The sequence below is a fragment of the Carya illinoinensis genome, chromosome 2, assembly GCF_018687715.1.
Source record: "Carya illinoinensis cultivar Pawnee chromosome 2, C.illinoinensisPawnee_v1, whole genome shotgun sequence".
Lineage (NCBI taxonomy): Eukaryota > Viridiplantae > Streptophyta > Magnoliopsida > Fagales > Juglandaceae > Carya > Carya illinoinensis.
The window spans coordinates 24,000,331-24,022,761 of NC_056753.1; the positions used below are offsets into that span (position 1 = coordinate 24,000,331).

Below are 22,431 nucleotides of genomic sequence, written 5' to 3' on the forward strand. Positions count from 1 at the left end.
CAATCCCACCCCCTTTGTTGCCTCTGTTTTGCCTACGTCTTAACAATAATGCTGGGAGGATGATGAACAAGCCACAGTTAAGAATTAGGCACCTAGCTAGCTAAGCTACCCCTTAACTTTTAGTTAAATTATAAGTTCCTAAAAGTGTGCGTGCCTAATTAAACTCATCTCTTGCTATGTTAGAAACCTAGAAGGCCCATCACACTGTCATCTTGACCTTTATATGTAATGGACTCTCGGAGGAAAAGACATGCATCTACGGTTGCCTCTAGTGTGTGTGTGTTCGTATCTGTGTGGGTGTTTTTAACTAATTATTCGATCATAAATTCATGAGCGCGCTTCCCACTGCTCAAGTTTAAGGCAGATACTCGACGTTTCTCTAATCCCATACGGAGGAAGTGATAGCAGAGTGAACTAAAAGCTAGCTATAAAGAAGAAAGCAAGACATTGGAAGAAGCATACCTTTCTCGGCCTTTTGGCTAAGATCAAGTGTAGTATCTGTTCTTATCAGTTTAATATCTGATACGTGGTCCATCGGACCACATGGTATTAAATTAATTTTTCTTGGGGGAAGTTCCATCACGGTAGCTTGCTGCTGGGACCTTCGAGCGTCGCCCATGCGTTGCACTTCTGCAAGGGCCTGGCGCACCCCCCACCAAAACCATAGTCTAACACTTGTGATGCTCCCAAAATTCTGGTTTTTTAAACTTAAACATTCATTTAGGTCTTCCCAAATATTGTCAAACTAGTTGTTTTCTCCTTTTTAATTGCTAACAGAGAAAGTGTGCGCTTGTGTTCTTAGAAAAATGGCATGAATAATCTGCCTCGTAAGTTATAAGGTTGTTAGCTTTCTTGAAGGTGTTAATGGTCCTCTAATTACAACCTTGCCAACGTTGCTCCATAGGATAGGTGGAATCCCAATATTTATGGTTGAAATTTATGTCCTTTCCTTCTTTAAAATCTCCCCAAAGAGAGTAGTCCTCAAGGCATTCAATTGAAAGATCATAGAGCGGTCTTGCGGTTGGCTTTCCCCAGTAACAGGAGATCACCATGGTGATCAATGTGGATGATAGATGGAGTACTTAGTCACCTGGCCAGATGACTCGTTTTAATGCCTTCAATGTTACCAAAAGCTTCCTGATCCAGGCCAGAGATCTGGCCGAAAAGAATTTCCATGCTAAGTATATATGGAGTAACAATATAGTGAGTAATTCGACAATATGGATGCATAGTACTCTCTTCCTGTCGTAGAAAGATCAAAGAAATATGTAACATTGGAGTAACTACAAAAATGAATTCTTATAGACTAGAGACTAGATCAGTCTAGTTGTGGCAGCAACTTCTAGCATCCCAAAGTTCCTATGCTATATATGACCGCATCCAGATTTAACATACAAGTTTAAAAAAATCTGCTACCTGAAAGTAGCAAATAGCTGATCCCCTCCATTCATATAACAGGAAAAAATTAAAAATAAAAATAAAATAAAATAAGATAAGTTGAACAGGTTGACACTTTCGTGTTAGTTATTACCTATACTTTTTTCAATCAATTAAGCAAAATGAATATCGTTGCGCCATGATTAGAGAGAGAGAGTACTCAATTTTTAGTTCATAGAAAAATGGTTAGTTGGAAGATTCTCATTGACTAACAGAGTGGAGAAACAAGTACATCAATTCTATTAATCATCTTTCCCCCAAATGATCGTATTCGTGTCTGTTTCACTTATCTATGATTTTTACACAGATTTAGCAGCAAAAAAAAAAAAAAATCAGTACATAATTGCATGTCTTTCTTTGATGCTTCCCCAACCTAGGCAGGTCTTTTCTCATTTAAAATGCTACAAAAATCACATATTCTGAGTTTTTGTTTTGGAACTTCCATGCTTTCTGCATACTCCAACACAAAAAATGCTGTCAATATCTTTCTATTCGCTAACATTAAATACTGCCACTGGCCCCTCTTCTTCTTTGTGTTGATTGTTACTTCCCATGGGATTGCTACAACCTGAGAAACATCTTTGTAGGGCTCGAATGGTCCAGCACATTTGAATTCTTCTGTTATGCTTTACGAGGTAGGAACAGAGTATTGTCGTGTGCCAAAAATCCAAATGTATGCTCAGACCGTGGGAAGAAACCTTGGGGTGGCAGCACATGTTGTTTCCAACAGTTTTACAAAGATACCATGAGAGATATGAACCACTGTGGAGAATGTGGGAGGGCATGTGCTTATGGGCTTGTTTGCTATGATGGGAAGTGTGTTAATATCCGAAATGATCCACACCATTGCGAGTCCTGTTTCGAGGAGTGTCCCCGAAAATCTAGTTGCTCCTAAACTATGTGTGACTATGGTGGGTGATTGATCAATAAAAGTCTCATAAATTATAACCATACAATTAGGAATTAGGCATCTAGTTAGCTAAGCTACCCCTCAACATTTAGTTAATTATAAGTTCCAACTAAAGTGTATGTACGTACCTAATAAAACTCAACTCTTTCTATGGTAGAAGCCTAGAAGGCCATTCACAATATGAACTCCACCATTATATATAATATTAAGGGGCTCTTGGAGGAAAAGACATGAGCCTACGGTTGCCTCTAGTATATATATTTTGATTAACTTATTCGATCAGAAAGTCATGAGCGCGCTTCCCATTGCTCAAGTCAGATACTGGACATTTTTATGATCCCATATGGAGGCAGTGATAGCGAAGTGAACCAAAAGCGAGCTATAAAGAAGGAAGCAAGACATTGGAAGAAGCATACCTTTCTCGGCCTTTTGGCTAAGATCAAGTGTAGTATCTGTTCTTATCAGTTTAATATCTGATACGTGGTCCGATGGACCACATGATATTAAATTAATTTTTCTTGGGGGAAGGTCCATCACAGTAGTTTGCTGCTGGGACCTTCGAGCGTCGCCCATGCATTGCACTTCTACAAGGGCCTGGCGCACCCCCCACAAAAACCATGGTCTTAACACTTGTGATGCTACTTAGAATCTGGTTTTTTGGACTTAAAACATTCATTTTTCCTTAATATTCTCAAACTGGTCTGATTTCTCCTTTTTAATTGCTAACAGAGAAAGTGTGCGCTTGCATTCTTTGAAAAATGGCATGAATAACCTGCCTAGTAAGTTGTAAGGTCGTTCGCTTGTTCCGCAAGACCGCTCTAACAATCATCTTCTTTGTGTTGATTGTTACTTTCCATGGGATTGTTGCAACCCAAGAAACATCTTTGCAGGACTCGAATGGTCCAGCATATTTGAACTTCTTTCGTTATGTTTTACTAAGTAGAAACAGAGTATTGTTGTGTGCCAAAGATTGGATGTATGGTCAGACCGTGAGAAGAACCCTTGGGGTGGCAGCAAATGTTATGTGCAGCAGTTTTGCAAGGAGACCATGAGAGATATGAACCACTGTACTGGAGAATGCGGGAGGGCATGTGCTTATAGCCTTGTTTGCTATGATGGGAAGTGTGTTGATATCCAAAATGATCCTCGCCATTGTGGGTCTTGTTTTGAGGAGTGTCCTGAACAATCTAGGTGCTCCTATGCAATGTGTGATCATGGTGGCTGATTGAGCAATAAAAATCTTATGACCATTCATTTTCCTTTCCATTATTGGTTCTGGGTTGTGTGCATTTCTATCCTTGTGGTTGTGTCTGTTGTAATAAGAAAAGAAAATAGACGGATATTCACATGTTCAAAGAAGTAAAATTAAGTTCTCTCTATCCAGTTATCAACTTCACAAGCACTCCAAGTTAGCCTCTGAAACGTGCAATTACCTAAAAAATTTCCAGCACTCCAAGTAGTACAGCAAATTAATTACATAAGGTATGATATATCCCTAGCCTCAAATTTTAGTAATTTCTTGCATTGAATTAAAGTCCCATTGACTCAAAAAAAAACAATGTCACCAATGCATCTTTCATTAACGGCTACATGTTTAGGAGATTCCCGAGTTTCATGATCATGGTAGGGAACAATAGTAAGTCATTGTAGGGAACAACAGTAAGTTAGCCATCCATCAAGAGTTCTGGCTATATCATTGAATACTTGAACAAGAAGTTTAGCTAACTCCAAAAATTAAAGAAGAAGATGTATTAGTTTAGCTAACTTCAAAAATCCTGTTGACAGTCCCTTGAATTCTTTCTGCTAATTGAGATTGTTTTCCAAAAGTACCTCTGGCAGTGACCTTGTAACTGATTTTCACATCCAAAAAACTACATGATGCGAAAAAATATATATCTAATTGTTTTAGGTGAAATATCCAAATATGCATTTTAGAGTTTTAATGCCTCCCATTCCTTCATGTTGCTTGTTATAATGGAAAATCCTAGCTATAAGTTTTGCTAAGGTGGGTGGAGAGTGAGATTGAGATATAGTAAACATGACTCCCCCTAGTTTATTCTCCACAAAGTCTATATAAGTTGGTTTACACATGGTTTAGTATTCAATTAAGGGAAATTATTTATACAGTCGTAAGGCATGCAAGTCTCGTGCACTTCATTTGAAAAAGATTTGATAAATTTAAGATCCACATGAAAACACTCACTTTTTAATTATGAATTCCACTATTTTTTAAATAAAATATGCCAGTCTTGTATATTCTAAAACTGCATCTAGTATTACTAGTTGTTTTCCATACTACAGGTAATGTAAAAGCATTGTTTTGAATTTTGTACCTTACCGGCCGATACTATCAAAATATACCGTACCAGCCAGGTAGCCTGTACAAGAAAACCCTTATTTCATACCGGTCAGAATTTCAATCGTTTTGGCCCGTACCAGCCGATATTTCGGTCTTTATTTTTTTCTTCTTTCTTTCTTTCATTTATTCAAACTGCAAACTCATTTTTTTTTTCTCAATTCAGATCAAGTTATTTATAATTTATATATATATATATATATATGTATTTATATATAATTTATTTATTATTTTGGAATATAATTTATATATATATATGTATAATTTATCTATATATCAACTATTTCAAAATAGTATCTAAAAAAGTATCGGTATCAAAATATTTTATTACATTTTCTTGACCGGTATAACCTCTGATAAATAGTATTTAAAACTTTGAGTAAAAGTTACCCAAAAAGGGTCTACATTTCCTGATTAACTGGTAGCTAATTTGCATAGACTTAATTAAGTGCATTCGGAGGCTAAACTTCAATGTAAAGCTAATAAAACTTAGTAAATACCAAACAATACCCCTACCATCTACGAAACCGGTCGATGTAGGTGGTAGGTGCACCATACTGGTTACCGTTAACGCACTTTTCCGTTTTAGGTTTGACTTTGTTCTCTTGTGGATGTTTGACCTTATTATATTTTTAAAAGATTTTTATGGTGTGTTTTGATGACTAGATTTGGAGAGAAGGATTAGATTCAGATCTTTAAATTATAAAACTATTGCTTGGATTGCATGTTAAAATGTAAATTATTTGGATTTTACACCAAATTCAAATCAGATTTTAACCTTAGAAATCATGCCATAAATCCGAATCTTAATTCAAATTATTCTATCCATACACAACAATCATAAAAATTTCTGGATTTTGTGAAGTTTTGCAAAAGTGGTAAGATGTATTAAAATGAAAAATGCTACTCTTAGCATTGGTGGCACCGTGGGACTTTTATTTTATCATTATTATTATATTTATTATTATTATTTAATTGATGATTGAGTAAGTATTTTTAATAATATTGTAAATTTCTTCTAAATATTTAAAAATGTTAAAAAAATACATGTAAAAAAAGTTTAAAAATAATATAAAAACACAAAATCAACTAGCGTGAACTCCCAACAGTGGCTGAAGAGCTACCCATTAAAAATATGTTTGGATTGAGAAATGTTTTTATTAAGGTTAGAAAAAGTGATTGAACCAAAAAAAAAAAAAAAATGTATGTGAAGATATTTTTGTAAGGTATTTCTTTTTAAGTTTTGTGGAAGGTTTTTGGTTTGTGTTTGTCACAAGAATTGACACAATGTTTTGATAATTGAGATTGCTTTGGTACAAATATCATGTTTAGATTGAGAGCAAAGATATTTTGATCAAGAAACATATTTTATTGACGGGAGTGCTACAACTATAAAAATATGATGATTATATATAATATGTTAGATTTATTTTTTAATAAAAATAATGTTACATTCAAACGTAACATATCAAGTCACATTAACTTATAAGTTTATTTTTATAAAAAAAAATTATAATTATGATATTTCTATTTATATCTAATTGTCAATTATTTGATGTGGTATCATAAAATGTTAACTTAACGTATCCAAGTGAACTTTTTTATCTTTTAAGAGTTTAGGCCATGTGCTCTCAATATATAACATCTTCCTCCCAACTTCGCTGATAACGCCGAAATTAACGAATAGAATTTCAAAGGAAATTGCACACTGCATTTCCCCTAACTCGTCTCTTGGTATTAATTTCCACGTTCTCATTCACTTTCTTCTCCGCGCTTTCTACTATTCATTTGACGCGAATCCAACTCCTTTCGACTTCCGAAACTTTGCTATCATATTGACTCTATAAATTTTACCAAAATAATAAATATTATATTTACAAGCCAGTGCGTAGAAGATCTACGTATTGTCTTGGATCCCCACCATTATCCAACCCAATGACATGATTGAACTTAATTTATAGATTAATTTAAAAACTAAATTGTATATAAATTAAAAAATAATACTATATATAATCGTAGAATATGTAAAAACTATACAGTCGATTTGAAAAAAAATAAGAATCTATTATTAAAAAATTAATTTATTTTCATGTAAATTTCATATTTATTCATTATTTTAAAATAATTATAATTTATATAATATTTACACATTCACGACTGCTAGTATCACGACTGTAAATATTATTTCTATTTAATAGTATATATACATTGTATTTATATCTTTCTGAGTTTTAGTTTAATCTTTGAATAAGAAAATGATAAGAAATTCCACGTACTTATCAATACGAATGTACGTCATTTTCAAACGATATAAATTTTTTAAAAATATAAGAAAATTCAACTTTCTCTTGTTTTAAACCCGAAACTGAGAACGTCAAAAACATCTTTATCCGTAATTTCGGACAATACAATTATACAATGGTATATCATTTTCAAGTTTCAACACGAGGAAACTCTATTAAACGATTACTTTTGTATTCTTTAGAGAGCGAAGCTAATCCACGCTTATTTGGAGAAACGCGTCTCTACTCTCTAGCACTTAAATAAGGCCAAGGCATTGCACCTCCATCACTGCTCTCCATAACCAAAATACCAAACTCAATCAGAAAACAAAGCTGACAAAATTTCCAGATCACAGCCCCAAGCAGAATGATCGAAGAAAGACAAGCCGGAGCACCCCACGGCGTCCTGCTTGCCGTCGTGGTTGCCCTAGTGCTTGTGGTGCCGTCCTTTATTGGCGACCAAGGCCAGGCCATCACCGAGGCCATCTCCGAGCTGGTGAGCCCGGTCGGACTTCTGTTCCTCGCCATCCTCCTCCTCCTCATCATCCAGTTCCTCTCCTCCGAGCGTGGCTCCTTCATCTCTAACATTTTCTCTACAGGTGAGCCTGATACCATCCACAGGGTTAGTGGGTCGCCGGTAGGGGTGGCTCTCGTTCTTATCATCGTCTTGTTTCTCTTGTACAATCGCGTATCGATCTTCGGCGGCGGTGACGACTCCGGTGAATAACATGGATGGATCTTGGTTCTCAAGGCGTTGATTTATATTTGGGTTCTGGGTTTTAATTACTTTTGTGGTATATGGGCATAGTGTACGGACGTAGAATTGTCATGTATACACATGGAGATGAAAGACTTTGAGATTATTCTGTTCATGATTCAGAAAAATCAGAATAGTTGTACGTTTTAGAGCTTTGATTTTTATTAATCCAGAATTACCCTTTTGAGACACTGTTCTTTTTTAATTTTTCTCGTCAAGACGAAAATTTCATTTAACTAGAAAGATAAATTCTACTGGAAATTAAAGCTTCCATTACCTATTCATCATCCTATTATTTAGATGAATGTGAGAGATGTAAGCATTTCTTAGAATTATTTTAAAACCCAATGATACTTGGTTTCGTAAGATTATATAGAAATCATATATTGACGAACAGATAATATAAAAATAAATTTATAAATTAATATGATTTAATGTAATTTATTAGATATATTTTATAATAAAAATAATTTTATAATATTATTAAGTCAAATTATATTAATTTATGAATTTACTTTTATGTAATTTTTTTATGTCTAAAATACTTTTCAATATTATAACTCAGTAATGATAAAAATTAGGAAAAAAAATATCTTAATTAATTTATGTCATTCCGCTCCTTAAGAATTTTTATAAACTTAGGCCTTGTATAGATTAAAAAAGTATTTTATTTTATTTCATATTATCTCATCATTATAATTTTTTAAAATTTTTATATAAAATATAATAAATAATTTAATTTTTTTAAATATTAATATAATAAAAATAATATTAAAAAATAATATTTTATTTTTTATTTAAAATTATCTCATTTTATCCTCAAATCCAAATCCCCCGTTCATGTCAAAAATCAGCCATTCATGTCAAATATCAACAGGTTATGGACGTGAATGAATCTTGGGGATGGGTTTTGACTTTTGAGATGTACTACTTGACGGAAAGGTCTTTAAATTCATTGGGAAATTGAAAGGTCATAAAAAGCAAAAATTGAAGGGTTTTTTAAGAATTAAAATCGGCGATGTTCCTCCTTTAAATAATGCAGAAGAAGTTCAAAAGATAAGTAAAAATGTTGGTATTATAATTAAGAAAATAATAAAATTAAGAGAGACTTCAATAATTAGATTCCGTCATCACTAACAAAGAGACTATTGCCTTTTCGAATCAGGACTTTAAAATTTTTAAAAAAATATATAATTATAAATATAATTATGTACGATCTATATATTAAGAGAAATAATTTGTGCAATTGGTAAATACAGTCGACGTGCAGTCACTTTGAAAAAAATGAATTAATATAAGACCTATATGAAAAAAGAATTATTTTTATAACTTTTTTTTATTCATTCTGTACAATCATGAAAAAAAAATATTTTTATAATTTTTTTTATTTATTCCGTACAGCCGACTGCATGCCGATTACATTTATCGACTACATCTAGCAAAATTCATATATTAATATGATGTGATTAATTAAAAAATAAATTTTATTAAAAATAATATTAATTTAAAATTTAAATATAAATAAATAAATATTAATATATAGATTAATAAGTGAATGCATTTGTATATAATAAAATTTAATTTAAAATTACTTAAAAATTGGTCACTGTCGGTGACTACCTACAGGCCGTGGCGTGTTGTCACTGGTGGGCTCTCTCTCTCTCTCGTAACAACTTTTGTCGTTTGTTGAGGTTGCTTCTGTGGCCTTCCTTGGTCCCTTGTTCTCTGTTCAACTTCGTGCTTCCACGTGGCCCTTGTTTTCTCAATTCTAAAATAAATATAAATATTGAATTATTGGGATCGAGCGGCATATTTTCTTAAATTTTTAAATACATTATTTTCAGATCTAAGTTATTAAAAAGGGTGATGATAGTGATACCCTTCCTACCGGTTAACAACCCGTCTATAATGGAGTTGATGACATGGCATATTATTTATTTAAAAAATTAAAAATTTTGAATCTGAAGCCCAATACTGACTTTATATCATCTTGTCTAAAATTTCGCCATTGAGTGAGACAGAGCTTTACAACTTCGGATCCATACAGTGTGAAGTCGGGCTTCCAGGAGCACCACCCCCGTCAAGAGAGCCCCTCTATTTCTCTCTCTACTTGAAATTTGACCAGAAAATAGATGCTACTAGGAGACTGACATTAGAAGTGCATTGGCCATGCACCCACGATTGTGAGAATGAGGGCATTTAATTAGTGAGATGCATGATATGGAGGGAGAGAGAGATGTGGCACGTGAAGGATGCGATCTTAAGAGAAGTGAGCACAAAGTTTTTAAAATGTGAAACTATTTGAGGGAGAGAGAGAGCCATTCAATTCTTGAACAAAAAAAAAAATTGAAAACCGTGGATTTTAGTTCTTGTTTTTATTTCTTTTATTTGCTGGTGTTGAAGATAATGCGGTTTGGGACAAGTAATTTTCAATATTTCAGATGAAAAGATATCCAAAAAGGGACAGAGTGAATAAAGAGAGAGATTTTGATGTGGGGGAAACTCGAAAATTAGAAAGAGGGAAGGAGAAAGAAGCTCACCTAAGATGAACGGAGCATGGTGGAGGGCAGGAGTTGCGGACGTTCTAACAAGTACTTAGTAAATTTCTGGGCAAAATGGTATAAATTGGTATCGAGCTTTAGATGAATCAGATCTTGCATTTTCAAATTTTTTTTTTTATTTTTTATTTATACATGATGTGTCTGATTCACAAAATGTCACGGTTCCGTTGTAAATTGGAGATAAACTGGAAATAAGGCTATCATTTTTGTTTGATAAGGTTATTACTCTATTATTATCTATTTATTATTTTTTTTATTTGATCTTTTTTTTTGCTTAATAATTAAGAAAGTAAGTATTAGTAAAGTTATATATATTTTTAATTTTTTTATTGATTAAAGATGTTAAAAAAAATTTAAAAGAAAATAATAATAATTAAAAAAGAATCAAATGATCTTAGATAATAGATGGGTAGTCACTACCCTTTTCATTGTATGCAATTGTCACCTCTTGTACGGCCGATGCCAAGAGTGGCGTCAGCGCTGTTGTGGGTTGGTTTAGATTAGGACCCTGCTACGTCTAGAAATTCGGCGGCCGAATTTTTTTTTTTAATATTATTATCATATATATAATTTTTATATATTTATTTAAAAAAATCTAGAATATCATTTAAAAATATTTTTTTATCATAAAATAAATAAAAAAATTAATGTCCACCATCGCTGTCTTTTTCTCTGAGGATCCTTTTAGAGCATTGGTAATGAGCTTTTTATCTTCATATATAAAATTATATATTTTGAAGATTAATTTTTACATTAAATTATGTATTTTTTGATCAAATAATAATAAAATAATAAAAAGAGAAGAGAAAAAAGAGAGTTGAGAAGAGAGAAAAAAATAATAAAATAATATTTGAAGAAGGAAAAGAACATCTTCAAAAATAAATAATTATTGTTCATAATTATTTAAAATTATAAAGATAAATAAGTTAATATAAGTGTTTTTAAGATAAGTTTATTAAAATTTAAAAATAAAAATAAAAATAAATAAATTATTACTAATACCCTTAGATTAGACGGAGAAACTTGTGTCACACTGTCAGCCATAACAATGCTTCACATAGTTCAGTCCGTCGCTCTATGAAGCACTGAGGATACCGACCATAATCTGCACAGATCCCCACTCTAACTCAGACATGTTTTCTTAAAATAATTAATAATCTTCTCGACGCTATTAAGATGGAAAAAAAAATTATGAATATTAGTAAAATAATTTTTAAATATTAGTAAAATAGTTTGAGTAAAATTTTTATAAAAGAGAGAGAAATTTTTGAATAAAAAAATTATAAAGTTAAAAGAGGATTAGAATATAACTTTTTTAATATAATTTTTATTTTAAAATTTAAAAAAGTTGAATTATTTTTTATATTTTATTTAAAAGTTTAAAAAAATTTAATAATTAGATAAAAAAAAGTTGAAAATCTAAAATTGATATTTAGATATAGAAATGAAATTGAATGGTTTCAAAGGTATGTAAACCAGTCCTAAATGTTGTGTATGGTCAGAGAAGTCAGTTTTTCATAGATGATTGGCTAAGTGGCAAGCACTTTAATTTTGGTAATATACTCATTTTAGATCTAACCTTCAAATTGTCTTAAATGTATATAATTTTTTTTTAATTTTTTAGTCATAAAAGTAAAAATATAATTTGCAAAAGACTTCGCTTAATATAATATTTTAAATTATAAAATTATTTTTATTATAAAATAAATATCATATATTATATAAAATTATGTTATTTTACAAATTTATTTTTATAAAATTTCTGTAATTGTCACACTTCTCGTCATTGGGAAAGGCCATGAACTTGAGAAGTCTTCCCTTAAATTATCAAAGGGTTGGGATTGCACATCTAAAACTCGGTTTATTTATGGGTCAAAGATCCTGTGAGGTGGTCAGACCCAAAGGTGTATATAGGCTAAGTCCTGCGAATCCTCAGCCCCAAATGCTGATAAAGAGCCGAAGGCCCATAACATCCCCATGAATGTCTGGACATCTACAACATCTTCATTACAGAAATATAACTTTCCACTGGGGAACAAAGGACCTTCAGTCCATTCCAATTTCCACAACTTCTAGTTCTGGAGATGGATCATAACGATTTGAGAAAACTAGATCAAATACAAGGAAAATACTAGTTGGCCCCTCGATTGACCCAGTTGGTATCTTTTCTTTTCTTTTTTCGTTTTTTTTTTCTATTTTTGAGAAATGCTACCCAATTGGTATTCACCACACACCAACATGTAATTTATCATTTTTATCATTTATATTTAAATATACGTTTACACATCAATATTTGTGTTAAATAGAATAATAAAATAATAAACAATATATTAGTATGTGGTGTAAGGAATAATAAGTAAAATTTGTATTTGAATTTTATTTTCGAATACAGTTGAGTAGAGTGCCAATAAGGCCCAATTTGGATTTAAAAAACGTTTCATTTCATCTCATCTTATCATTATAATTTTTTCAAAATCTCATATAAAATATAATAAATAATTTAAAATTTTAAAATAAAAATAATATTAATAAATAATATTTTATTCAACTTTCATTTAAAACTATCGTACCCTACCTTTAAATCTAGACCAGACTTATGATAAATCCAGAACAGGCCTAAGGGAGAATATCTTTGTTGAACGTACCTGGCGCAAAGATAGCTGGCCCAATTCCAAATTGGGACGACGCTCCCACTATTAGGCGAAGGACCCATTGGCCATTATTCACGAACAGAAGTCCTTTTCCCGTAATTACGAAAACACTCCCCCAACACTGCCTTCTAGTTCTCGGAGTCTCGCCCAAACCCTCGACTATAAATACTCCTTGTCCTCAAAAGAGCCTGAGCCCTCTTTCTCTCGCTCTGCCTCGGCTGCTTCCTGGCTCTCTCCTCCTTAACCCCTCAACTCTTTGTTGGAACGGTCCGAGAGATTCCGCAAGCATGTTGGTTTACCAGGACCTCCTCACAGGTACCGTTGCTTCTCTCTCAGATTCACCTTTTTGTTTAAATCGAGGCTTGTCTTGTTTTAAGCATCTCACATGTTTTAGATCGGTTTGTTGTCTATCAAGTTTTATTTCTGAAGGTTTGTTTTCCCTTCTTGCGTGTTATTGCATATGTTTGGTGTTCGTTGTTGCGTATGTGTTGAGATCTGGTGGTTTCACATATCGGTTTAAATTGAACAAGTTTATGTGAGCTAAGTTAATGGGCCCATCTGAATTATCATTCCCTTAGTTGAGATATTGTTTACTCAAAGCCATATATCAGATAATCTAGCTGACCCATTTGAACTGTCCAGAGAAAAAAGTGACCCATTTGAACAATCTTTCGCTTTGTTTTGCTCTATTTATATTGCTTTGGGTGACTTTGCTAATTGGTTCATACTCTACTGTCCTTTGATTTAACTTATTTGAGACTTCTTTTGAATGTGCATATAAGAGTGTTGCTAGTTTTGTTGTAGTCTCTCTTTCTAACTGTGATGATTTGAGGCGTTTTTTTCCTCTGATGGATTAATTTATTGGTTTTTTTGACTAACGGAGTGCTATATATATTTGAGTGGTATTACTTTTTTTTAATTGAAATTTGCTTCTGCAGTGGGATGTGATGGTGTAACTTGTCTGACCGTTTAAATGTTGCATTGATATCAGGTGATGAGCTTCTCTCGGACTCGTTTCCATATAAGGAAATCGAGAATGGAATATTGTGGGAAGTTGAGGGAAAGGTTGGTGTTTATCACTTCCTCACTTTAGATCTTAGTTTGAATACCTAGTTTGAAGAGTTTCACTACCACTTATCCAAAAAAAAAAAAAAAAGAGTTTCACTACTTTGTAATGCTAACAAGGGTTTTGATACAAGTGACTGAATTGTGCCATTACCACAGTACAAGAACTAAAAGAAAACGACGCTGTGGCTTGATGAGGATATCCGGGATTTTATTTATGTTGACTATATATAAAAATATATTGGAATTCAATTAATTATGGTTTCAATGTATTTGCTGTTCAGTGGGTTGTTCAAGGAGCTGTTGATGTAGACATTGGTGCAAACCCCTCTGCTGAAGGTGGAGAGGACGATGAGGGTGTTGATGACCAAACTGTTAAGGTGGTTGACATTGTTGACACATTTAGGCTTCAGGTTTGTTGTGCCCACAAAATCTTATGACATCATTTATTTTTTATAGCAGAGCAGTGTTTGACTAGGTTATTATCTCATGCTTGCAGGAGCAACCTGCTTTTGACAAGAAGCAGTTTGTCACATATATGAAGAGGTTCATCAAGTTGTTGACACCCAAGCTTGAGGGAGAGCAGCAAGAGAAATTTAAGAAAAACATTGAGGCAGCAACCAAGTTCCTGCTTTCAAAGCTCAGTGACCTCCAATTGTAAGGCCCTCTTATATATGATGCTGTTTGAAATAGTTACTGATTCACTACCACTTCCTTGTGTCAATATTTTGTCTATGCCAACACATGTAATTATAATTTGTCTCCACTTTTACCATGTTCTGATATAATATCAGGCTCAACTGAGTAGGTTGAAAGTTAGTTTTTTAGTTGTTAATGCCAGTATCTTTGGCTTAAAAGTTAAATAGCTCAAATGAAGCCTTTGTACCCTTTGCAGTTTTGTGGGGGAGAGCATGCATGATGATGGCTGCCTGGTATTTGCTTACTACAAGGAAGGTGCCACTGACCCGACATTTTTGTACTTTGGCCATGCTTTGAAGGAGGTCAAGTGCTAAGAAGTGGAGTAGCTTGCTTACCAAGAAGTTCTTGATGAACTTGCAGTTATCTGTTTGTTTTCTCATCTGATGTTTTTATTGTTGACATAAGGCTTTGTGCCTAGCGTTTGGGTTTTGATGGGTATATTCTCATTATAATGTGTTTTTTCTGATTCAATGAGTGTTAATGTTTGAGTTTAGTCTATGGGTTTGGCTCAAGGGCCTCGGTGTATGATGCTCTATTCTTCCCTGGGATCTAGGGTTCAAATCTTTGAGTTCGAACTATTTTCAGGAGTTATGTCCCATTAGTGAAAAGCTGATGATTTCATGGGAAAGCGATACAGGGGTCCGAGGTTTAACTGGATAAAAGACATGTTGCATTTGCATGGTCTCCGGTATTCCTTGTCATCAAGAGATGTGTTGAGTTTAGTTGAAGGGAGTATAAATCAGTTATAAAAATTAAAAATGATAGGAGTATCATAAACTTGTTTCGTCATTTATGAATGATGGATTCATGGCTTCTGTGATGTCTTTACCGATGTAGATATATTAAAGAGTGTGCACCTATAAAGAAAAGATATCTTATGAATTATCATAAGCATATGAGGAGGTCTTTGATAAACCATAATACCAAGCTACTCACGAATGTTGTAACCACTTTTTTATAACCAGATTTACTGATTTACGTATATAGATTGAAAATGAACTCAAGCTAGTTCAAAATTGAATTGATGTTTTAGAAAGTCGAGAGAATCGATCATTTCTTCTGTGGTTTGTCATACATGCACTACACTTATATGCATTGCAGCATGACATTGTTTTTAAGGGAAAAAAAAAAAATCTGGCAAGGCACATACTTATGTATTTTTCAAAGTAGTAGTCGGAAATGGTTAAAATTCCATTCATTCTAAAACGATGCATTGAGTAATATAACAAATTGTGTTTGCAAATTCAATTTCCAGGTTCTTGGTCATCTCTGGTTTACTTAACTGTGTATATACAAATGGTCCCTTTCTCCTCTCCCCTCATCACTGAGGGTATGTTTTCAATATCTCCATTTTGTTGTGTTATAAGTTTGAGATCACCAAAACAAAAGGACAGATCACTTGTTAAATAGCCCAAAACACGATTAACTAATTTATGCAGGTCTTGCTTGCATTGCATGCACGGACTTTATGCGATTAAAATGTGTCAAAAGTAAGTAGTGGATATATTGTATGGATCATAATTGGGTCCAATCCAAAGGCTTTAAGCGCCTCCCAATATGATATATCAACTCTTACTTAAAAGTTAAAGAAGAATGTGAGTATTTATCTCTTGTAAAACTATATTCATCATTCTTACACATCAAATATTATATTTTTTTTATTTTTTATTTTATCAAATATGTGGTGTATGGATGATGAATAGAAGAACTCAATTAATTTAGGAAGAATAAAATTAAAAAAATAAAAATAAAAAAAAAGTATTGCGTGTGATGTGTAAGAATGATTAGTAGCAAAACTCGGATAAATAAAACAAAAAATGAGAAATATGGCAAAATTGGTAGAAGTGATGAACTTTTTGAATTCATCCAAAAACCAAATTCACTTGTGTACAATTTAGTCAACAAAACTGTACAATTGGCATGTGCAAACGCAGGGTAACACTAATCTACGTGGAAGTGAAAAAATAAAAAAATAAAAAAGCAAAAATGAAAACTGATAAAGCAAAAGAATAAAAAAGAGGGAAGGCATAAAATTGATATAAGTAATGCTACATACAGTCGTGGAATTGCAAACGTCGCGCAATCGCTTTGAAAAAGAGTGGGGTCCACGATTAAAAAGTTAGTTTTTTTTTCATGTGGGTTCCATATTAATTCATTTTTTTCAAAACGGCTGCACGCCGCTTGCATAACCACGACTGTAAATATCATTTCTCAATTGATATTTTCTTCTTCTTCAAGCTTGTGGCAAACCAAAGCACATTTAAGATTCTTGGTAGGTTGAAGCGTTTCTCTACCTAGAAAAAAAACTCAATCTCTTAAGATATCAATAACATATTTCCTTCAAACACAGTTCCTAGATTTTTTTCAAATACATTTCCTAAATTTTTTTCAAACCCATATCCAGATTTTTGCCAAACCCATTTCCTAAATTTTTCTTAAACTCATTTTCAACATACTTATGTTGTTTCTTGTTGATCTTTCTAGACAAATTACTATTTGTTGATGCTAGCTGGTTGTGAGTTCTCCTAAATCCAAAATGGTTGTTGCAATATAGGGTATGCGTGGCTGCAGAGGGCAGGATCACTCCCCCACCCTCAAAAAATTATCTTTTTTATATGACTTACAAAAATGCTATTTAAAACTTGATGCAGTCACCGTTGAAGTTAAACTTGCTTTTTGCAAATTCTAGAATCAACAGTAAAGACCATTTTGATGTGATACTCGAAGGGAGGGAGAGAGAGAGAGAGAGAGAGGCAAAGAAATAATTTTGTAAGGAAAATGAGGCAGAAGAAGGAGGATGATTTTTGTTTGACTTCCTGCTCTTCATGGTCTTCAAAGAGACGAATGGAGGGAGAGTTCAAAGGGACAAAGGAAGGGGGAGAGTCTAGTCTGGGTCTTGAAGCTTCATGATCAACAAAAGAAGGGACAGAATTCGAAGGAAGATAGGGAGAGAGTTTGAAGGGACTGAGACCAAAACGCAAGTGTTATTTTTCACGTGGGCACCAATTTTGCAATGGTTACGCATGCCGAATGTCTTTAGCTTTTTTCTTTAGTGAAATTGATGTCTTCAAGTTCAAATGAGTAGTTCCAAGCGTACAGTAATTTCATTGTTCATGTTTTTGTCCGTGTGCATATCATTTTTGAAAAATTATTGGCTAATATTGCAACTCCATATATCAAAAAGAAAAAAAAAAATCAAAGGACTTGGTGTCCATTGAAATCATTAATAGGGTTCCCAATGAGGTTGATTAGAAAAGATGAGATAACAAAGAGGCGACAAATGATGAAACTTTAATTCAAATTGCCATTCCTAATTATTGGGTCTGTCTCAACCTACATGCTTTTACTTAAAGCAAGACTTTATTCGAAAAGAAGTGCATTGCAAGGTATGATAGATTTGAAAAGCCTCGTCTTTTCAGGTGGCCCCCCCACCACCTTTAGATCGAACAGCAATATAATCGTCCTTGCTGGCCCACATTTAAACCAACACATCTTTTACAACCTACGTATTCTTAATTAATTATGTATCCTTATTCCTTATGCTTTGCTTTTTTAAAGTTTTTTAGCTCCAAAAAGCAACTAAAGGTCCGGCGGAAAGTGGAAACCGGTCTTAAATTTAAGAAAATTGTTGCCATCACAAAAAAAAAAAAAATATATATATATATATATAAGTAAATTTATAATTTGAATGATTTCATATGTTAAATTTATTTTATAATAAAAATAATTTTATAATCTAATGTACTACATTAACTCATTAATTTTATTTTTATAATTTTTTTATAATTAGAATATTTTTTTTAAATTTAATATATTGGTGGTAACAAAAGCACGACTTGTGGGTAATTTTATTTAAAACATGTGATTGTTGTGGTCATTATTTATTTATCGTATTGTTCATGCTTCGTCAATACCCATAAAAGTATGGAAAATGCTTGTATGTTTCACGAGTTTTCTCTTTTATTTTGACTGTTTGTGTATTTAAATTTTTTATTTAATGATTAAAAAATTAATTTTTAATATATTAATATTCTTTTATTTTTTTAAAATATTTAAATATATTTAAAATAAAAAATCAGATTTATACTAATCAATATGCCCATAGGTCAAAACAGGACGGAACACTAACACCACTCTAAAAGTATTGTCGGTTGTGCGGCAACCAAGGAACTTCAACAAAAATAGCTAAGATATCGGGGATAACTCGGCATGCCGAAAATTTCTTTTGAGATCTCCATTTTGACATGCGGATTCATGCATCTAGGACATCATTCATTGCCTACATTTTGTACAAAGATCGACTCTTTTGTCTTCTCTATCTTTTTTAAGGTTTTTTTTTTTTTTTTCCTTTGTTTCAGATTTATAGGGATTGCACTTAAAAATGTAACCAGTTCGATCCGATCTAGTTTTAGATAAAATTTAAGACTGAATTGATATATATCAGTTTTGCATTTTTTAAAATCGATCATATACCAGTTATTCTCCTAAATTGATACTCTAGTTTTATCAATTCCCGATTCGATTCGGTCTAATTTTTCAATTTTAATATATTATATTACATTTTATATAATATATAATATTATAGTGATAATATATTGTAGTATATTATAATATATAATATAGTGATATATTATACTATATTATAATATATAGTGATATAGTATTAGTATAATTATTAATATGCACTATATAATATTAGTATAACTATTAATACAATAAACAAAATGATATAAGAATTTAAAATTTAATATTATATTAATTAGTAATTTATCATATAATACAAAATTATTTTATATATAATTATATATTCTATATAAAAATTATATACAATAGAAAAAATTAGAATATATATATATGAACCAGTCCGGTTTCGGTTTTAAAAAAAGAAAAATGGGAATCAAACCAATTTTGACCGGTTTTAAGAAAAATAAAACTGGTACCTAACTGAACCAAATTCAGGACTAGACTAATCCCACTGATTTGGTCTGGTCTAATCCGATTTCCCGATTCATCAGTTTTTCTTTACATTCCTGGTTTCTCACTTGATAGCAACATTCTTCAGTGGATTTTGAAATGGGCTGTGTACTGCCTCCCCCGACAACACTCTTACTAGGTTTTCTTACCCTCGGAGAGATGTTCTATTATTCTCTCTTTTGCATTATAGATTGTGTTTGGATTTGAAAGATAAAATTATTTGAACACATTTCAAATTAATTATTGTTAGAATTCACTACTTTTTTAATTTTTTATAAAAAGTTAAAACTCATATTAACTAGTTTTATACATTTAAATACATATATCAATTTATTTACATTCAAACATATCTCAAAGGAATTCATAAAAAAATATTATTTACATATCAATTCAAATTATTTAAAATTATTTCAACATCTAAATGCTCCATCGAATACTCTGAAACAATCAAGTTTGTTGCATCATTATCCATTGAATTTTGAGTCAGTAGTTAATACCACGTAATTTTTATCGAGATGGGATTGAATAACAACCTTTACAACGGTTCCTTCCTTATCTAAAATTTGAAACAATGATTTCAAACAAAATATTGACTTCTTTGCCTTTCACTTTTGTTTTATTCGAACCATGCAATGCATTTGCTGTAGAGCATTTGGTTGGGACTACACATTTTTTACAAATAATATTTACAGTTTTAGGGAATATAAATTTTGTATACTTCATTTGTAAAAAATAGGTAAATTTAAAATTAAAATAAAAAATTATTTTTTTAATAATAGAATTTACTTTTTTTTTAAAAAGAGTGCGCAATGTTTATATACATTAAAACTATATCTAACATTAATTTGTGTAATTGTATATATTTTTTAAAAGAATTATATTACATTAAGTCATTTTTTCGTACTCCTTATACACTTTACTAATATAATTAACCAAATCAATTATTTTATATTAAAAAATGACGTAATCGATCATATTAATAAAATGTACAAAAAATATATAAAAATAACTGCACATAAAATTTTTATTTTTTATATCTTCTCGTAAAAAGATTCCATCCGGTTGCTTTGTTAGACTTCCATATCATCAACAATAAAAACACGACAAACTGTACAATAATTATCTTATAATTCATAAGAAAAAGTCATATGTATCAAAACCTTTTATATTTATAAGAATATATAATTAAAAAACAGAGTATTTAGACATTAAACTTGATACCATATTTGGAACATATCTAGCTGTGCATTATGCAAAAGGAAACGTATGCTTTTATTTGTACACGGAGACATCTAAATAATTGAAGTACAAACTCTTACATATATTGTTCCCTTTTGAAACAGCACGTTTCCGGCATGATTGTTCAAAATAAAGGGCACTGGTGGTCTCATGCTGCCGCTGTGTGTTCCTACCCTGCCAAACATCCATAGTAATTATTGTCACGGAGGGAGATTTTCACAAAAATAAATTTATAAATTGACATTATTTGATATAGTATGTTAGATTGTAAAACTATATTTATTGTAAAATAGATCTAACGTATTATATGAAAGCATATTAATTTATAAATTTACTTTTATAAAATCTCTTTATAATTTTAACACTTTTTGAATGAAAAATGTGTTGATAAATGATCAGTTATAACTCTTTTATAAATATTTTATTAGTTTATATAAAATAACAAATGGTTTTATAAAGTTGAAATTCATTTTCAATGTAATCACGTGATTTGTATTGGTTGATCGAGACATGAATTATAAGATAATTGTAAAAGAGTGGTAGGTGTCGTTACTAAACACATTACATCTCGAATTAAAGATTAGGATCCCCAGTAAATATGTTTGATAGTTGTTTGTGTCTCGTTCTAAATGCCGTCTGGACATTATCGTTTAATGATTTAATATTTAAAGGAATTATCTAAACGACTGATTTGGACTAAATTGCTTTGTTTAATTGGCAACCAAATAAAAATTGCCGTCTTACTTTCAGGGTTATTATTGAGCTTTAAAAATCCAAGCAAAAAAAACATTTGTTTTCTTATTAACACCGGATTATCTGGCTGTAAAAGAACGGGTCAAATCAATCGGGATTAACTTAGATCGGCTGTCGGAACTTGGAACCGGTCAAAACCGATGTAGAGCAGGCCAGCTGATAGTGAATTTAAATAAGAACCGATGTTAATCCCAGTTTGATCTTGGACTCAACCGCTGAACTGACCAATATGATCTAGTCTGGATATTTGGTAATAAAGTTTCCATAAATTTCAAAATACAAGCCTCTAAGGAAAATTCTATTATTATACATATTGAGTGTTAATTCTATTTTATTAATTTTTTTTTAATTTGAATTTCAAATTTAAATCATATTTTTTTCATTATTTAAATTACTAACACTTAAGTACATATGTTTATGTAAATAATATATTTTTTTAGTAATGTTACTTATCATTTTAATTTTTATCATCATTTTTTTTTTGAAATCATAATTTTCATCATTACTTAATGTGGTATTAGATAATTATAAGATTATTTATTATATTTTAATTATGAACATATTATTTAATATTATATTATAAGATAACGAGGGAATAATAAAAAAATAGATGATGGATAGAATTGTTACTTTTATTTTTAATTATAATTTGATGTAAAGAAATTGATTTCCTTAATTTTTACCCACGCTGCCAAACTACCCTTTACGGTCGGTACCAACCTTTTCAAACGCTTCGTCGTCGATTAC

At 31.6% G+C, this 22,431-nt stretch overlaps 1 protein-coding gene and 2 non-coding genes across 3 annotated transcripts; all 3 read left to right on the forward strand.

The window, feature by feature from the left end:
• The first annotated feature begins 458 nt into the window (after positions 1-458).
• On the forward strand, positions 459-654 carry LOC122302014. The gene has a single exon (XR_006240264.1). It is a non-coding gene; the product is annotated as a U2 spliceosomal RNA (small nuclear RNA).
• A 2,105-nt stretch (positions 655-2,759) lies between these two features.
• LOC122302049 lies at positions 2,760-2,955 on the forward strand. Its single transcript, XR_006240298.1, has one exon. It is a non-coding gene; the product is annotated as a U2 spliceosomal RNA (small nuclear RNA).
• Positions 2,956-13,111: 10,156 nt separating this feature from the next.
• LOC122300422 (translationally-controlled tumor protein homolog) lies at positions 13,112-15,296 on the forward strand. The gene is made up of 5 exons (XM_043111063.1): positions 13,112-13,269; positions 13,946-14,019; positions 14,304-14,432; positions 14,519-14,676; positions 14,915-15,296. Exons 1-5 carry the CDS (start codon positions 13,242-13,244, stop codon positions 15,030-15,032), a joined length of 507 nt encoding a protein of 168 aa, XP_042966997.1. The 5' UTR covers positions 13,112-13,241; the 3' UTR covers positions 15,033-15,296.
• The last annotated feature ends 7,135 nt before the right edge of the window (positions 15,297-22,431 follow it).